Below are 19,529 nucleotides of genomic sequence, written 5' to 3' on the forward strand. Positions count from 1 at the left end.
GTCTTTAAAGATCCTCTTTGTTCAAAAGCTTTGTTCCAGTGTTGGTAACAATTTGCCCCTGAAATGCTCTCCATTGTGGGGTGCATTTTATGTGCTTTCTCACCAAACCCCACACACGCACCTCCCCCGCCTTTTACATGACTGATTACTATGGCATTGATTTGCCAGTTGCTTAAATGTGCTGTTGTCAGCCTAAGCATTGGGATCCTCATTCACTGCACTCAAATACTACACTCCTGGGAATAAACTTGAGGGAAAATGTTTAGTCAGGAAATTAGATTATTTGAAGAGATCTGAAGCTTCTCTTCTGTGAACCCGCTACTGGCATGATTCTTCTCTCTAAAGCGTGTCCAGTCACCAAATTGTTCCGGAGTTTCTTATTGCTCTGGGGAATTCCTATGCTGCAAACAAGGGGATTAGTTCAAAGAGGTTGATTCGTGCCACTTTTCAGGATCAGTCTCATATGAGTGCTCATTATTGGTTCACTTTCCTGATTCCTTGCATTGTAATTGAAAGACTCCTATAATGTCTCAGCTGTGCATCTCTCCTAATTTGTAACACATAATTCAGTTAGATGCCCTTCAAATTGTTCCCTCCCATCTCCCCTGTCCCAGTGCATGTACCTGTTCCATGCAGACTGTCCAAAACCTCACCAACAGAGCTTCTCCTCATTTTAATTTTGTACTGTGCCATTGCTGCAGGTTGGAAGATGGTGGTGTTGAACCTCACTGCCAGACCAGCTTGGATCCTCCCTGTGGTGAGAAACCCCTGCCATCATCCTGGAAGATCTGAATGTTCAGGTTTCCCTCCCTCCAAGACATCTAAATCCTTGATCATAAGAACATAAGAAATCGGAGCAGGAGCTAGGCCATCTAGCCCTCGAGCCTGCTCCACCATTCAATAAGATCATGGCTGATCTGATAGTGGGTTCAGTTCCACTTACCCACCCGCTCCCCACAACCCTTAATTCCCTTATTAGTTAAAAATCTATCTATCTGTGACTTAAGTACATTTAACGAGATAGCCTCTACTGCTTCATTGGACAGAGAATTCCAAAGATTCACTAACTGTGGTGAGTATCTGTTTGTTAGCCCCTGAACATTTTGAAGTGGATGTGCCTATGCCTCATGTGGACAACATCGTCTTGAGACCATTTGTATAGCTCTTCCCTCCCACCACCACCATGCACACTCTTAAATGCCCCACAATGCTTGTTTTCCCCATCTGGAGGCAGCAGATGTCTCCTCTGACTGCACCAGAAATCCCTTGGCACATGATGTTACAACAATGCCTTGTGCATAACATGCTTGGCATGACTGACACTGGCCTGATGTGCCCTCCCACTCCCTGGATTGAAGCAAGAGTGGTCTTTCTTGACTCAACATGGTAAGCTGAGGTCTTCTTCACTCAGCAATCCTCCTGTCCTGGCCCCAAGTGACTTGCGTCATTCTGTAACTCTCTCAACATGCTGGCTTTGAGGACATTCCTCACCACACTGTGCAACCTTCCTCATTCTTACTTCCAGATGAACTCTATCTTTGGAGCCCCGTCCCATGCCTCAGACCAATTTCCCCTCTCTCCAGTGGAGCCCTGGACCTGCAGCTTATTAAAAGCCACTCCCATCTTACTGTTTGTCATAGGCAAATCTCCATTTAGCAGACAATGCCCTGAAAGCAACGTGATGCTTTCAGCAAAGTCTAGCAGTAATTATGACAAGTGCTGTGTGATGCAGTGCAGCTCAATTAAACTCGAAGTCACGAGTGGAGTGCAGGTTACCTGGTGCATGTAATTTATATACTGTTGTGAAACATGTTCTGATTGCGTGCTGATGTGCCATGATGATCCAGTGTTGGGGGAGAGGTGGGGGGATGATTCCAGTGAAGAGTCCTTATAGTGAGAGATGAATGCATTGAAATGACATTCCTGACGTGCCACAGTGGAGAAAAGGGGCCTATTATTGAAGCTTTTAGCATACAATCATGAGCTGGTCTCATGACTGAAACCGATTTGTAGCCTTCTCAGTATTTTCCACTCCTGCCTACCATGGCGCACACCACAGATGGGAACAGAACACCCCAGCCTAAAACAACAATTCCAAAAGCAAAATGTCTTAATTCCTTCAAATTTGAGACCATTGAAAAAATCTATTGTGATTTTCAGTAATAGAAATATGGTTGTTTCATCATTGATAACTAAACACATTATGTTTTGTTCTGATGCCCTTTAGGTGCTTGAAAATAAAGATTGAGAAGTCCAAGCTTGCTGCCTCATCTGGTGTGAAAAAGACTATCTTTGACCGACTTTGCTCTCAGATGGAAATGTTTGGACAACTTATTTGCAGTAAGTTTCAAACTATGCTTTGTCCATTTAATTTGAAGGTAAATGAAGACACAACCATCAAATGTGTTTCAATAACTATTCTTGGCTGAATTACTTTCAAAGGTGAATCTGCTGAACAACCTAAACAAAACAAGAGACAGAGGACGTTGCAGGAAGTATTAGAAAAGGAGGAAGGTATGAACTTGCTTAGAGTTGTCTTAAGTTATGTAAAAGTTACTTAATGGATTGGATTTTTAAATACAATTATTTTTTATTGCTGTTTATATTGGAATTAAAGCCCTAACGTAATTTCTCTTTAATTTAATATTTTCTGTTATTTAAACTTCACGCCCCCTAAAAAAACTTTTCTCAAATGTACATATATAAGACATTTCATCACCATAAGAATTATTCATAATACAACCATCTGTTTATAAATATTTACTTTAAATGTGTTTAAAACTTGAGTTCTGTTGTTGTGTTGTACTACATAGGTATCTACTAATAAGGTTTTTGGTCTATTGTATGTATATCTATGAGCAACTGAGTTTACTAATCCAGTCAAGTTCAAATGGGGGCTTAAGCCTAAGAAAAATTCTTGTCAAGGAGTTATTCACTTCAGGTCTATTACTTATTTTTTCAAACAAATTTGCCAAGTTACTAAATTACGATTGTATTGAATTATTTGTTAATACAGGCAATATTAACCATAGAATCCCTACAATGCAGAAGAATGCAATTGAGCCTGTACCATCTCCAATTTAGCACAAATTGGGGAGGCATAGTGACACAGCTTTTAGCACAGCTGTCTCACGGCACCAGGGGCCCGGGTTCAATTCCCAGCTTGGATCACCACTTCCAAGTCCCCTTATCAGCATGGGTTTTCTCCCACGGTGCAAAAGGTTTGCTGGTTAGGTGGATTGGCCATGCTAAATTCTCTCCCAGTGTACCTGAACAGATGCTGGAGTGTGGCAACTAGGAGATTTTTGCAGTAACTTCATTGCAGTGTTAATGTAAGCCTACTTGTGACAATAATAAGTAATCTGCACATTTTAGCTCTCTTGGAGAAAACCGGAGCACTGGGAGGAAACCCACCCAGATGCGAAGAGAACAGTCAAACTGCACAGAGAGTCACCCAAGGCTGGAATCAAACGTGGTATTGTGAGGCAGCAATGCTAACCACTGTGCCACCGTGCTGCCCATTGCCACCATGTGGCCCATAACTTTATATTGTGTTGGAGAATCCCTCTTCGATGTTACCACATAAGGGTTTACCTAGCAGTTGCCCAGAAATGCTAACTCCCCTTGGACAATTGTGCTGGGCTGGGAACCATCCGACAAAAGTGATTTTAAATCACTAACTTTGAATGATTCTGCCAGTTTTACCTGCATAATTACTCTGGAAAAGTTGGAAGTAAAGTACTTAAATTCAGAATTATTTTAAAGACACAGACCAAGCCCGGGACACACATGCACCCCAGGCACTCCCCGGACATCATGCACACATACCACCCAACGTGTCTGATGTCTGAATGCTCATGTCCAGTTTGCTTGCTCTTGAAACTTACCTTCTCTATGGCAGCTAGTGCTGTAAAAAGGAAGTGTGTCCTCCTTCGCTGCTCTCCATTTACACCCCTCTGCTGCAACTACAGTTGCTTTGCTGTACCAATCTCACCAACCTGAGTGAGGAAGATTAGGTGTGACAGGAGCTTTGGAATTTCATTGTAGATAAATTGCAACAGAGTGGCAATTCAGAATTGTTATGTTGCACAAAGAAGCCATTCAGCCTATTGTGTCTGCACTGGCTCTGCAAATGTGCATATAATGACTTAGTACCATTCTTGTACCTTTTTCCTGTAACACTGCAAATTGTTTCTATTCATATAATCATCTAATTCTCTCTTGAATGCCGGATTGAACCTGCCTCTCATGCATTCCAAATCTAAATAATTCACTGTGTGAAAAAGATTTTTCTCTCATCACATTTGCAAAAGAAGCAAACCACTTTAAATCTGTGCCTCATCCTCGATCCTTTTAACGAGTGGGAATAGTTTCTTCCTATTTCTTCTATCCAGTCCCCTCATGATTCTGAATATTTGCATCAAATCTCCTTTTAGCCTTCTCTAAGAAGAGCAATCCCAATTCATTCCATCTGTTTTTATGACTGAAGTTTCTCATTCCTGGAACCATTCTTATAAACCTCTCCTGCACTCAGTCCAGTCTGTTCACATTCTTTCTGAAGTGTTTGGCCCAGAACTGTACATAATATTCCATCTGAGATCTAATTAGTGTCCCATACAAGTTCAGCATAACCTTGCTCTGATACGCTCTGCCCCTATTAATAAAGTAAGAAGTCTCACAACACCAGGTTAAAGTCCAACAGGTTTATTTGGTAGCACAAGCCACAAGCTTTTGGAGCATTGCTCCTTCATCAGGTGAGTGGGAGTGATGATCACAAACAGGGCATATAAAGACACGTGTTTTTATATGCCCTGTTTGTGAACACGATTCCCACTCACCTGATGAAGAAGCAGTGCTCCGAAAGCTTGTGGCTTGTGCTACCAAATAAACCTGTTGGATTTTAACCTGATGTCTTACTGTGCTTACCCCAGTCCAACGCCGGCATCTCCTCGTCATGCCAATTAATAAAGCCCAGAATACTATATTGCTTTACTAACTGCTGTCTCCACCTGTCCTGCCACTTTTAATGACTTATGCACAAATACACCCAGATCTTTCTGCTCCTGCATGAGCTTTAGAATTGTTCCCTTATTTTATGGTGCCCCTACATGCACTTCCTACCAAAGCAAATCACCTCACGTTTCTCCACATTTAACTTCAGCTGGCACCTATGTGCCCATTCCACCAAGTAGTCTATATCCTTTTGAAGTTCTACACTGTCCTTTTCACAGTTTACAAAGCTTCCACATTTAAATTGTGCCCTACACACTAAGATCTAGATCCTCCTCCAGCCTGAAAAATGTCCATTAATCATTACTTGCTGTTTCCTATTACTCAGCCAGTTTTGTATCCAAGTGGCCATTGTCCCTTATATTCCATGAACTATAACTTTTCTCACAAGTCTGTTGTGCAGCATTGTATTGAATCTGGTTAGGGTGCTGACCTAATTGAATTAAATCTTATTTTGTTCAAAGAAATTAAAGCTGTTCTAATTATTAGCAGATGAAGAGACTTCGTTAAAACCCAAACGAGAAAAGCCTGCATCTAAAGCAACAAAAGAACAGGATTATGAAGATTGGAAAAGGCAAATTCTTGAAAATGCAGCCAAAGTCAAGCAGATGAATTCTTAATTTATTCTGTTTGTTTTATTTTAACCTGCAACATCCATTCAAAGGATATACCTTCTTTGGGATAGAGAGAAAGATGTATTGAAATCTTAATGCCATGTCTCTTGAACTATGGATTGATTTTACATTAGAATTCTGATTGACTTTGTAGAAAACCAGCTTTCGAACTTTGACCTCCACGATATATGTGTCTCGGCCTGTAAATGTGAAGCCTGACTTTGGTTACATAGACTATTGGAATACATAAATAAATATTGCAACAAACATTGATTTTACTGCCCTCCCAAGCATGAAGAATTTGTGGCTACTGAAGAAACTGAAGCAGAATAATATATGAAAAGACCTCAAACCAATTATTTGTAAAACAACGCTACAAAATTTAGTTCATTTTGTGTACATTTTGGGAAATGTCTTTTAAATTGTTACTTTTAGTGTATATTATTTGAAGTAAAATTCATATAACTTTTTAAAAATTCAAAAATATTAATGTCTGAAGTTTGTCCTTGCAGTACTTAGAACCCTGTTTCACGTGTACTGGTCCCCCCCATGCTGACACAATACTTAAGAAAGCTCACCAATGCCTTTACTTTCTCAGAAGAGTAAGGAAATTAGGCATGCCAGCTACGACTGTCACCAACTTTTACAAGTGCATCATAGAAATCATTCTTCCTGGGTGTATCACAGCTTCGTATGGCTCCTGCTCTGCTCAAGACCACAAGGAACTACAAAAGGTCGTGAATCCATCTCGCAAACCAGCCTCCCACTCATTGACTCTGTCTACACTTCCTGCTGCCTCGGCAAAGCATCAGTATAATTAAGGACTCCTTGCGCTCCGGACATTCTCCCTTCCACCACCTTCCTCAGGAAAAAAATACAAAAGTCTGAGATCACATACCAACCGACTCAAGAACAGTTTCTTCCCTGCTGCCTTTAGACTGTTGAATGGACTTGCCGTGCATTAAGTTGATCTTTCTCTACACCCTAGCTATGACTATAACACTACATTTTGCACTTGTTTCCTTCTCTATGAACAGTATGTTTTGTCTGTGTAGCATGCAAGAGACAATATTTTTCACTGCATGTTAATACATGTGACAATAATAAATCAAATCAAAAATCACAGCACTACCAAAAGATACCGAAGTCTGGTGGAAACAATTGTAAGAGGGTAGGTTTTCCATTTCTCATGCACAAATAATGTATTTTGCCCACTGACCATGTATCAGAACATTATGGACCTGTAATTCTGTGTGCTCAAGGCAGGTTGGCCATCTTGCCATATGTGAAAACTCTCTAAAATAGACTATTGCAATCCAAATGACCACCAGCACTGTAGGGATTCTATGGTTCTGTGGTAATTTAACATTGCCACTAGAAAAATGATTATTGCTGTTTAAATTTCCATCAAATGCAAGTTGTGAAAAGCATTGCATAAAGTTGATTTTTTTTTAAATGATAGTTCACAAAGCTGATTTCGTCAGTAGTTGACAGAACTCTAAATTTGTAGCTATAAGGAGAAACTTTTCTGATTGTATTTTCTTTCTTGTTGCCTAGTGCTCTAAGGATGAGGTAACATACTTTGCTAGGAAGAATATGTATAAATCGTATCAGTAAGTAGATGTCACTAATAAGCTGCTACTGCATGATATTCACATGAAGGAGTCAGAAGCCAAAGTTTTACTGTCTTTTTGTTCCTTGTCTTTGCCTTGAAAATTTGCCTACAGTCTGTATCACTATCAGCCGAGGTTAATTAACTTACCATAGACTGACATTCAGATCCACGTGCTTACAGATGAATGCTGTCTCAAGCAGATGGATCAGAAAGCAGAGTTTAATTCCCAGTTTATTGTCGCCATCAAATGTAGCCTTGAAAGCCACGGAGTAATGTCTAAATGCAGCATGTTTTTATCAAGTACCTTTTTAATATATTTTTATTTTTTAAAATATTCCAAGTTTCATGGAAAGCTTTGCCTTGTTGTAAGAACCAGAATAAACTTTGACTCAGTATTTTGCAGGCCTGTGTTCCCCAATTCACTGCTCAGTTGGACTATAGCTGGTCTATAACTCAACTCCATTTGTCTACCTTTACAGCATACTCCTTGATGCCCTTGTCTAACAATCAATCTGAACGTTGAAAGCATAATTATCCCAGGATCTGCAGACTTTTGGGGGAGAGAGTTCAAAAGTTCTGTTACCTGTTATGTGAAAAACATGCTTCCTGGTTTCTTTTTTGAATGGCCTAGCTCTAATTTTGAGATTATGCCTCTTTTGTTCCAGAGGAAATAGTTTCTCTGTATCTACTTATCTCTTCGTAGTAACACCTCTGTTGGATCACCAAACAATCTTGTATATTCTGGAGAATACAATACAAGATTATGCAATTTAACCCTTTAAGTCTTGGTACTATTCTGTACATTTGCAGAACTCTCCTTCCAAGATCAGTATAACCTTCTTGTGGTTCAGTGTCCATTGTCTGTAAATCCTTACTGCCATTCTTTCAACTGCTGTAGTATTGTATTTTTGAAATATTGCTGCTCTTCCTTTCACTGCTCTTTCCAAAGACTTTATGGCCTGAATTTTAAAAAAAAACTATACAGTGTGTGACATATAATTTATTTGTGAATTTTGTTACATTTCAAAGCGAGAGTGCAGTAATGTCTCAGCACATATTTACCAATAAAACAGGTTTCACTATTTCTTGGGATTTAAGTTTACCTTCATGGAAGGTCATATAAGCACTATGTTTTGTACTGTAGCATGGAGACAGTGAAGGCTGAAAACACATGTTCCATTTTTCAGTTACAAAGCATAAATTTCATGCAGTTCACATTGATTTTCAAAATTAGAACAGCCATTCATACAGAACCTTACAAATTTTAAGTTAATTTGTTAAATGTGCATGGGAAAAAATTAAATGTAAAACATAAACTTGCTTCTCTGTATCAGAAGAAGTTACCGTGTTATCCCTTCTTTCTATACATAACTTTGGTTCTATTCTGAAATTTAGTAGGAGAGAAGGGAAAAAAGTTCTATTTCCTCCTGTTGCAGCTGATAAATTTACTGAAATTGTATGGATAGTTGTAATGAGAACTATAGTAACCAGTCATGATAATGTAAATGAATGGGAAACCCAAGTTTATAGGAGAGTGCCATTTTGTAAATCATTGTGTATGGCCATTATACTGTGTGCATTTCACAAAAACTTCCGCAATCACAATCTCGAATGTTCAGTTGTGCTATTGTAGTTGGGAGGGTAAAATAATATTGTCTTTCTGCTTCAAAATTTTAAATACAGCATTAATCTGAACATTTTGAAAAGTACTGTACGTTGTATACAAATGTCACTTCAACAAATGCTCTTCCTGAATATTATGACACAAAGTACTTGTGTACTGGCCTGACGAAAGAGAAAATATTATCAATTTGCAGTATAGAAATATTGAGCACTTGCAGTTGTAAGGTAAGCAACTCTTCTGCAATCAGGGCCTATCCAATGAATGTGAACGATCTAATGCAACTGCCAATGAGTACAATTATTCCTACTTCAAAATCACAAAATTTCATGTGCACCAAATTTCCTCGGGGCTGTGGAGGGATTAAATGAGGGCAGGACAGGTCTTCCACCTGGCAGTGATGTATTGACCCTGCTGGCATGGTCAGGCTTAGCTAATTATCATAACTGTGGGTGATGTAGCACAACTCCTAGAATCAGCAGTCTCTGGCAGCAAAAAGATCAAATTTTGGAGCTTTTACAAAGATTCTGTTGGAACACATGCGCATAGGAAGCAACTTGCAAGAGAGGAAGCCAGTGAACAGAGTCATGAAAAAATAGGGAGAAAAGTACTGGCTGAGTGCCACTTGTTTGCTCTTGAGGTGGAAAACCAATACTAGAGTAAGATCAAACACCAGTTGAGGGCAGGCAAAGTACAAGGACTGCAACCATCCGCAACACACTCTGGTGTGATGTTGGATATGAGAGCTGGAAGTATAAAGTGCAGCCAGCATTTGTTACAGTACTTAATCCAGTACGCATATTTTGGATCTGACCTACTGTTAGTTCCTTTGGTCTCCTTTCAGAGCATAGTGAACAGGGTATTTCCAGCATTGCTCACCCTATTTCCTACTCAGCAGCTGAGAGTTTCATTCCATTGATCAAGAATTAGCACTAGGAAAATTATAGCATACGGAGTCCAGGAGGTATAAGAGGACACTGCCCTTGCTGAGCAAAGGCATATTCTTTTTAATGGAAGAATGCTGTCCTTGGCTCAGGAACTAGCAGACTTGCGTCCATGTTATGTAAAGAAAGGTGATGAGCATCACATGTTTATTTAGGCACTGAGGTGCTAAAATGTACATCAGTTGATAAAAATGACAATCCATTGCCTTCATGCAACAACATTGAGAAGCATTTTTCACCTCCATAGATGCCAGTACAGCATGTGGCAACTTTGTTGTATGCCTAGGTTGTCTTTTCCTTGCAGACATGGCTTAGGACGTATTAGTGCCAACTCTTCGGAACAGAGCTGAAAGAATATTTAATTCCATATTTTGAACAGTTCAGGCCAGTTTCCTAAAGTCACTCTTGTTCCATATAAGCCATATTGGACTCAAAATGTTAACTTTGTTTCTCCCCAAGGATACAGCCAGACTGCTGTTTTCCAACGTTTTTTGTTTTTATTCTAAAAGGTGGTCTTTTGGGACTATCAGGATCTTGAGAAGTCCATTAAATCAACCCTCCCATTGATAAGTGGCCACCAAGAGCCCACATTTTTTAAAATATACATTCATGGGATAAGGGCATTGCAAGCTAAGTCAACATTTATTGTCCAACCGTAATTGCCCTTGAGAAAGTGATGGTAATTTGCTTTCTGGAACCTCTTCATATCATAGTGTGTAGATACACCCACAATGCTGTTCAGGAGGGTATTCCATGATTTTGACCCAGCAACAGTCAAAGAACAGTGACATATCTCCAAGTCAGGAGATGAGTGGCTGGGAGGGAAACTTCCATATTATGGTGTTCCCATGTGTCTGTTGCCCTTGTCATTCTAGATGATTGTGGTCGTGGGTTTGGAAGCTGCTGTCTAGAGAGGCCTGGTAGTACCAGTTAGCTTGTTCTCTCAGAATAATAACACATACCAGCACTCGCATGCAGCCCCTGAAAGGTCTACTCAAACAGCACTGAGCTCATTTAGTTACCCTGAAAACAGTTTAAAGTGAAGTGGTATGGTTGGTTTCTTAAACCCAAAAATGACCATTTTCCTTTGAAGATATCGGTGGTTGTAAATGCTGGGGAGATGTTGTGGTGGATGTGTATTGAGAACATGGATGTTCATCTACAGAAAATCTGTCCCTGTATTTCCCTGGCAGCTAGGATGCTGAATCAAGAGCCTCCAGATGTTGCATTATAGGGGTTTCTGCCTCCAATCTCAGAAATTTGAGTTCCACTTCTTTTGAATTATGTTGTACAGAACACAGCAAGCAGCCATGGAACTCCCATACTGCATCGGTTTCAATGGACCTCTCGTCTTCGGAACCCCTGTTACAATTCTGGTGGCTGAAAGTTGGGTGCAGAAGCTGCCATACATCATCCAGGACCGCCACAGCGATTCTTAAGTCTCTGGAAATGCATAAAGTCACCTATGCCTTTTGTAAACACTCAAACCTACAGATAAGATTAAAGGAGAGTTTGGGTGGGCTGGCCATTACTTTTTCCTATGCTGAACTGACACTCCTGAACTGCATTTGGAAGTTCTATAGTGTCAGTATGATATTGGCACTGATTTGTGTACTTTAGTTTCAGTAAAAATCAAAAAGTTGTAGGTAACTAAAGTTCGTTTCATTCTGCCATTTTGGCAAACAGCAAAATATCTCCAAGCTTAGGTCTTTTAAATTAAATATTTTCATTGGGAGTAATGAAGCCTGGCAAGCCAAAGTGCCTCTGTCATACCTTCCTAAGTAATATAGAATGCAATGGGGGTGATGAGGATAGAAATTTTAATGCATCCTATTCCCAAGTTGAGTTGTAATGTCACAAAGGGCAGGAGCCTATCTCTATATTCTACATTACAAGTGTGTACAAACCCAGCCAAACATCATCAATGCTGAGTCCTTATATACTGTACTAGTCTAATTCAGTATTATGCTACTTTTTGTGCTTTATTTACGGTAAGATGAATCTTTTGTGACCAAAGTGACGACATGGAATTTTCTTATGCATATTTGGTTTTATGCTTGAATAAGTTTGTAACTGTAATCACACACTGCTATTTTTCTCTCCGATTGTTGCATTTTTAAAATCTATAATATCAATGCTGAACAAGGAGCAAAATACTGTTGACCGCATGGCTTTTAACAAAGACTATTCTAGATGGCTGATTGCTATGAGTCCACAGCACTGACTTCAGGCTGGCTGAAGAACAAGCTGGAAAACTGGGGAGGGGAACAGTGTTAATGAAGTCTGCATTGTTTAACCCTTATCATTTGGCGATTATTGCAATGATACTATTGAAAATGCAGCAATGAAACAAATTGACAAAGTGATCTTATGATGTTGTGGTCAGATCATCCTACTGATCGCAAATGCAAAGTTATTGGCAATTTCATTTGAAGATTCCTTACACACCGTCAGAAATACATTTTCTGAAATGTTGTTGCATGTTGTAAAATTAGCACCTAAAGAAAAAAAAGCTTCTTAAAAACTTGTCACTAGCAGTCCTTTACACTCACTGATCTAATGCAAAAGGATCTCAGAGAGCTCTATGGCTTGATATTCACAGTGGTATTATTTTTGATTATCAGGTATAAGACTCCCTATATATTTATTAACATAAATATTTAACAATTTAAATTGTTTAAATCAAAAACATTAATGCAGAATTAATTTGCTTGTGATTCGTCCTTTAAGGGATTTCATTTCACGTTACACCACTTGGAATCTGTTGCTATTTGCTAGAAATGTATTTATAACAATTTGCATCTTGCTAGATTGTAGAATGAAACATACTTTTTGGAAAGCAATCTAATCAGATTTGCATTTTATCGACATGTCAAATATGTATTTTTTCAGCAGTTAAATTTTCATTTATGTAATTGACTAATATAATTTTGTGTAGAAATTAAAGAATTAGTATAGAGTGTTAGTATAGTATGTTTTTCATTCGAGTGGTCAAAATACCACTGCCAAGTCTCTGAAGGGAAAAACTCCTGCCATGTTTCTGCAATTTACGGGTAACATTTGTTACTTCTATCAATCCTGTAATATTAAGAACAGTATCAAATGTTTAAAGTGCAGCATTTGGATGCAGGCAACAGTAAATTCATTGACCCTCCACTTCTCTAATGATGATGTGCTGATTTTTCAATTATCAGTTGACTCAATTTCTTCAGTATTTGGATCTCAGTCAAAGGCTAAGCATTTTTCTGCTGGTTGAACTTCCTGAGCCTGTTCACAGCAGCAACTGCATAATAGTTTTTCTGCAAAGATGAAGATATAGCAATTAGCTTGCAGGATCATTAATTTTTATCACTAACCCCACCCCCCCATCTCTCCCCACCTTCTTTTTTACCATGATCCCTTACTTATCTGATGACAATACGCTCTACAATTTAATCTCCAAATGGGTAGGTAGCTAGTCTCTTAGTTTCTTTTCACTGTAGTATTGCCATGCAAATTGGATGAGAAATTACACATCACAGATGTTTTAATAATTCTGAAATGGTCTGCTTTCAGTTTTAAGATTTTGTTTTGAAAATAGTAGACATTTTCACAAATTCCTGATTTTGAAACTATGTAAGGAGTTCCAATGAGATCCACATTATAAAATTGTATGATGTGAATTTACTATTAGAATGCTGTTTTTCAAAAATCATTCATGGGATGTGGGCATCGCTGGCTATGCCAGCTTTTATTGCCCATCCTTGCCCTTGAGAAGATGGTGGTGTGCTGCAGTCCCATGTGGTGTAGGTACACCCACAGTGCTGTCAGGGAGAGCATTGCAGAATTTTGACCAAATGACAGTGAAGGAATGGCAATATATTTCCAAATCAATATGGTGAATGACTTGGAGGGGAACTTCCAGATGGTGGTGTTCACATACTTCTGCTGCCCTTGTCCTTCTCGATGGTGGTGGAAGGTGCTGTTTAAGGAAGCGTGGTAAATTATTGCAGTACACCTTGAAGATGATACACACTGCTGCTACAGTGCTTTAGTGGTGGCAGTATTGATTTTTTGTGGATGGGATGCCACCTAAGACTGCTTCAACCTGGATGGTGTCAAGCGACTTGAGAGTGTTGTTGGAGCTGCACTCATCCAGGCAAGTGAAGAGTATTCTATCACACTCCTGACTTGTGCCTTTTAAAATATAGACAGGTTTTGGGGAATCAGGAGGTGAGTTACTCACGGCAGGGTTCCTAGCCTCTGACCTGCTCTTTTAGCCACAATATTTATATGGCTAGCCCAGTTCAGTTTCTAATCAGTGGTAACTCCTAAGGATATTGATAGAGAGGAATTCAATGGTAATGCTGTTGAATGTCAAGGGGCAATTGTTAGATTCTCTTGATGAAGGTGGTCATTGCCTGGCACTTGTGCAGCATGTATGTTACTTGTCACTTGTCAGCCAAAGTCTAGATATTAACCAGAATTTGTTGCATTTGGACAAGGACTATTTCAAACTCGAGGAGTTGCAAATGATGCCGAATATTGTGCAATCTCAAGAAACAGAAGCAAGAGTAGGCCACCTTCAGCAAACATCCCTACTCATGACCTTTGATCAAAGGAAGGTGATTGATAAAGCAGTTGAAGATGGTTGGGCCTAGAACACTATCCTGAGAAATTCCTGCAGTGATATCCTGGAGTTGAGATGATTGAAAATTATAAAGTTCTTACAGGGGATAACAAGGTCGATATGGATGGGATATTTTCCCTGGCTTGTGAGTCTAGACCAAGGAAATAGTCTCAGAATAAGGTGATGACCATTTAAGTCTGATATGAGGAACTGAATTTATTCCTTGAGCACGTTCAAGACAGATAAATTTCTGGATACTAAAAAAATCAGAGAATATGGAGGTAGTAAAGAAAAAATGGCGTAAGAGGTAGATTATCAACCATGATCAGTTTGAAGACAGAGCATGCTTGAAAGACCGATTGGCATACTCATGCTCCAATTTCCGAGATTCTACATTCCTATGCCTCAGGCATTCCAAATCCCAACTGCTCACTGTGTGAAAAAGTTTCTCCCCATGTCTCCCCGCTTCTTTTACTATATAATTGTTTTTAAAGTAAAAGGAGCTCTTTATTGTTACTTACTTTGGACGGGACTTTCAGGCCCTGCCTATGACAGGCATCATCAGGGGCAGGCTCTTCAAAGTTTCCAGCCCTGCATGTGATAATGCCTATTGCTGAGGGCTAGAAAATTCTGCCCTTTGTATTACATTTCCAAAGGTGACTTACATCCTAAATAATTACTGACAGTTTTAAAATGTGGAAGATTAACCCAGGCCCACCTGTAAAAGGAGCATATCTAATTTTGGCTTTAGGTGGTTCTTGTAGATAGGGAATCTCACAGTAGCTGCAGATTGGAAACATGAGTGGACCGTTTGTCAATCGTGTAGGCATGTTTCACAGCATTTATTAAATATTGCTCACGTAATCAAAATTACTCAAATGAAAGCAAATCAATGTGCTACCTTCCATAAGCGCTGTGTGATGTACTTTCGCAGTAAAACTTGGGATTTGAGTCGAACCTTGCACTTCTTTGCTTTTTCTGGTAAATTGTTAAGCCAGCTGTGTTTCAGACACTGTGCAGCACTGAATCTGCTACTGGTAATGTTGAAAATATGCATATTAGCATTGGAGGCAAATATATACTAGCCACTTGATAATATAGAACAGAATTAAATTGAAATTTGTTTAACACGCCCTTCCTTTGGCTTTGGCATTAACATGTTCTCGTCCAGCTTGAGTCAAAGTCAGTAAAATGGAGATGCAACTATTTGTAGTGGTGCTACACTCAGAGCAACAATTTTAACTCCCAGCAAGAACAGTCAGCAATCCTGGGGGAGAGATCTATCTGGACGAACGACAGGTTTTAAATGTTGGATTGAATTCCATTTTGGGTAGCAGCCTGCAGAGGGATAACGAATGGATGGTCCAAAATCCTCTGGTCTGTATCAGGAAATGGTTTTTGACAGCCAGGTAACTCCAGGAGTAGGTAGGGTTGAATTGAAGTTCTTGTCCAGGTGCTCAGGAGAATGCCTGCTTTTGGCCCCACTGAGGAAAGATTATTTTACATTGAGTGACCTTGCTGGTTTCAAAGCAGCTCTGGCTAGGCAACTGCACTAACTCTACTGCTTCAGAGATATTAAAATGCCATCAGTGTACCATGTCCAGCATGGGATCCTAATTTGCATTTATTATTAAGGCTCCTGCCAGAGGCTAGTAAGAACCTCATTTGTCACCAAAATCGAAGGCATTAAAATAGGTCATTGCTGTGGAGTGCAAAATGGAACAGCTATATTTGAACTGTTTGTTCATTCCTTCCAAACCAACAAGGGAACATGTTAAAATTCCTCTTTTATAAGTCTGGCTTTGGTGCTGAACAATATCGGCAATTCTGAAAGGATTCTTTAACAAACATATCACCTATCGGATGCACAAATGGAAAATTGCAATTTCCGAAATAATGAACAGATAAAACAAACTCCAATGGTCATGTTCCAATGAAATAATTTGTTTTTAGTTATAGGTACCCTTTTGTGGAGGACGAATTGATTCCATTATAAGAAAAGCAAAGGGAAAAACACCCAGTCCTTTTATGTTTTGAACATAAATCACTAGTTTCTACCAGTTTATATTTTTCTTGTTATCCAGAGGGAAACTTGCTTTGCTCACAGGATTCCCATTTAATAAGTTGTTTGGTTTTCATAGCAGCATTCAAAAGAAAGGCCTATTCCTCGGATCATTGGCAAACTTCCAAAATGAAGAACAGTTCTTTGTATGCAGACATTCATCTATTTTTTTTGGTAGAATTTGTTTGTGTACCTCATTTTTAGGAGCAGCTATACACAGTTAACTTGTTGACTTAGGAAACTGGAGAAATTGATCTTGGAGGCAATTGAACTGACGTAATCTGAAATACCTCATCATTGACTCAAACACAGCACTGACTTGAATTTAAATTCAGGATAGTTATGTTTTATTTGTCATACCTCTTTTCTTTCACAAGGAGGTTCGAAACAAATTCTTTTGCTTCTTCAGACACACTTTCAAATCCTTCTGCATCAAAGTCCCAGTTTGCATTAATGACATTGTTCATGGTTTCAGTGTCATGATCACCTAGGAAAGGGGACAGGCCGCTCACCCTAGAAAAGTAGACATTCATCACCCATATGTGCAGAGAATCAACAGTTTTATTCATTTCAACAGCTCAGAAAAATGGTTTTGTGTGATCAGCAGCACCAGTTATCTGGCCACTCTGATTGCTATTTGGGGATCAAAATGGTGTGTACACATACTTTAGGGCAAATTTCACTGAACACCATACTGCTGAGGGACTTAGTGTGCATGCAGTGAATGGTCACAAGACATATGCAGAGCACACAAATCATGATGTCAATCAGTGTGCAGTACTGATGTGACACTGACGGTGCCATTTTGGAACTTAACAATCAAGTCCCACCTTCTTTAACATTGCTCAGTCAAACATATTTTCAGAATCAGGAAGGATCCCCTACACCAGTATTATTTAAAGGGATCATTCTTGATTATATGTTGCTTGCTGATTGATTTATCCTGTCTGTTGGTGCAACTCCACAAGTGCTTTACATAATTGGTTTAAGTTGTAAACTTGTACAGGGACTAGTGTGACAGGTTCTCAAGGAGTTTTTGCTTCCTTCAAGGCTTCTGCCCAATCAATTGCATCCAGATATGGGTGCATTAGTAGCCATTCCCCTTAGAATACAGCATGACTTGAAAGAATGAACAGAGACCGCACAAAGTAGGACAAGCTACAGGATCAGGGAAAGAGGGATTAAGAGTTCCAGCAGGCAGCCAAATCCACCAAGGTGTAGAGGCAGAAATTCTCCTGCTTGAATCTCTGAGCAACAATGTGTGAGATGTTTGCACTTCAGTAAGAATGCCCTCAATGAAATTTGTCACCTGCTGCAGCAACTGCAACCTCTGTAGTTGCTTTGCCAGTAACTGTGGTGACGAACATTGACGCATTTGATTGCTTCCAGACTATGGGTGCAGATATTTCAACGTCTTGCATTTTGCTGTCCATTGTTGAATATGGAAAGTCACTGAACCTTAGCATTCAATGATAGCAATGTTTCAGTCTCTCCTGCTAGACAGAAGCAATGAAGTGAGCACTGAGCTTTGACTTAGTGTTACTAAACAGTATTACATCAGTGACAGCAGCATGGCTGGTGGAAGGCTAATACCTTACAGTGGAGCAGGCTGCATCTGACTTTGTTAAATAAATGATGTCAAACAGATATATACCAATAAAGACCGGTTATAGACTGCAACCTTTCAATATGAATCCCAGCAATCTAGACTGACTGGCTGATAGGCAACAGCAAAGAAGAACTAGTGGATTGGCAGTGATAGGAGGATTTTTTTTTAGTTTGGTTTCCAGATGACAACTGTTCGTAATAATCTTACTTTTCCCATTTTTACCTCAGTGAGACTCAACTTTTGTGGTTCCCATTACCTTTTTATTTTGCTTTACACCACCATCCCTTTTGTCATTTAATCTTCCCTGTCTTCCATTATAACACAGACCTTCCCTATTGTGTGTTCCACCCATTTCTCACATTCTTCCTTTGCTTCCTTAAAATCCATTACACCCCATGTCTTCTAGTTCTGCTGAAAGGCCATTGACCTGAAATCTTTTTTTTTCTTTGCCTATGGGGCAGAATTTTATGTTTGTTTGCAGCAAAGTTGGGGCATAAACTGCAGTGAGCAGTTCAAAAATCCATTGACTTTGGCGGAATAGAAAAATCCTGTCAGCAGGAAGGGCCATAAAATTCCATTCCGTGCTGACAGATCTACAGAGTATTCTTAGCATTTTTCAATACTTATTTCAGGTTACCCCCCCATCCTTTGCATTTTTCTGTTCTTAACTCTCTTCCCCTCATCTCCTTTTTATTTTCTGCTTTTGTCTTTAAGTAAACATACAGGAGTCATTAATCTGATTGCTGCCACCCACTGATCTGGATTGGATGCTAGCATTTGTATAATAGGCTGCAAAGGTCTGAAACCAGCCCCCCATAATATGTGGCTGCATTGCCCAAGGAGCTCTCCTGTTGTTCAACAACCATTACAACTAGACACTGCATGGTAAAGTCACATGACATGTAGGTCCACTGAGTGGTCCTCTGCTTTCGCTAGCATGTGAGTGAATTAATAGCTGCTTAATTATTAGCAAGCAAAACAACTTTATTTGTGCCCAAGTGCATGAAATAACTGAAGAGGGACTGTGTTCCTGGCTCTGTTGTGTATTATTGTTGTACTTAAGCTGCAGTTGTATGCAACACAGCCCAAACTATACTGAGGGGGCTTTCACTTTGTGGCAGCCATGTTGGATCACAAAATAACAGTTTCCACCCAACTATAATCTTAGTATCACCCATTCACATAAAGATATCAGTAAGAGTTATCTCCTTATTTGAAAATAAGAACCCATGGCAAACATGCTATTAAGGGTGTCAGTACACAAACTGCAGAGAACTGAAACTGACTTCCATCTCAGTGGAATAGTAACATTTCTGTGTTCTACTGAATTGTGCTATACCCCTCGACATTACAAAATGAGGAATTTATATGGCACCATTTACTGCTGTCTTTTAGTTCTCCTTTGCAAATGCATGAATTTCTTTTCCAGTGACTTCAGTGTTTCT

General features: G+C 39.4%; 2 protein-coding genes across 4 annotated transcripts in view; one reads left to right on the forward strand and one right to left on the reverse strand.

Moving 5' to 3' along the window:
* The window catches only part of orc6 (origin recognition complex, subunit 6), a 35,913-nt gene extending 29,841 nt beyond the window's left edge, over positions 1–6,072 (forward strand). Inside the window, exons 5-7 of one of the 2 annotated variants that reach the window (XM_080188101.1) lie at positions 2,228–2,340; positions 2,443–2,514; positions 5,503–6,072. In XM_080188101.1, coding sequence (XP_080044227.1) covers positions 2,228–2,340; positions 2,443–2,514; positions 5,503–5,630 — 313 coding nt within the window. In that variant the 3' untranslated portion in view covers positions 5,631–6,072. Of the gene's footprint in view, positions 1–2,227; positions 2,341–2,442; positions 2,515–5,499 lie in introns of both variants that reach the window. The other variant, XM_080188100.1, reaches the window with a different exon arrangement.
* Positions 6,073–11,406: 5,334 nt separating this feature from the next.
* The window catches only part of mylk3 (myosin light chain kinase 3), a 43,930-nt gene continuing 35,807 nt past the window's right edge, over positions 11,407–19,529 (reverse strand). The window contains exons 11-13 of one of the 2 annotated variants that reach the window (XM_080186946.1): positions 16,836–16,988; positions 15,315–15,447; positions 11,407–13,103 (exon numbers count right to left, since the gene is read on the reverse strand). In XM_080186946.1, the coding sequence (XP_080043072.1) occupies positions 13,038–13,103; positions 15,315–15,447; positions 16,836–16,988 (352 nt within the window). In that variant the 3' untranslated portion in view covers positions 11,407–13,037. The remainder of the gene's footprint in view (positions 13,104–15,314; positions 15,448–16,835; positions 16,989–19,529) is intronic. The other variant, XM_080186947.1, reaches the window with a different exon arrangement.

This window comes from Carcharhinus amblyrhynchos, chromosome 4 (assembly GCF_965287045.1).
Source record: "Carcharhinus amblyrhynchos chromosome 4, sCarAmb.v2.hapA, whole genome shotgun sequence".
NCBI classification, from domain to species: domain Eukaryota; kingdom Metazoa; phylum Chordata; class Chondrichthyes; order Carcharhiniformes; family Carcharhinidae; genus Carcharhinus; species Carcharhinus amblyrhynchos.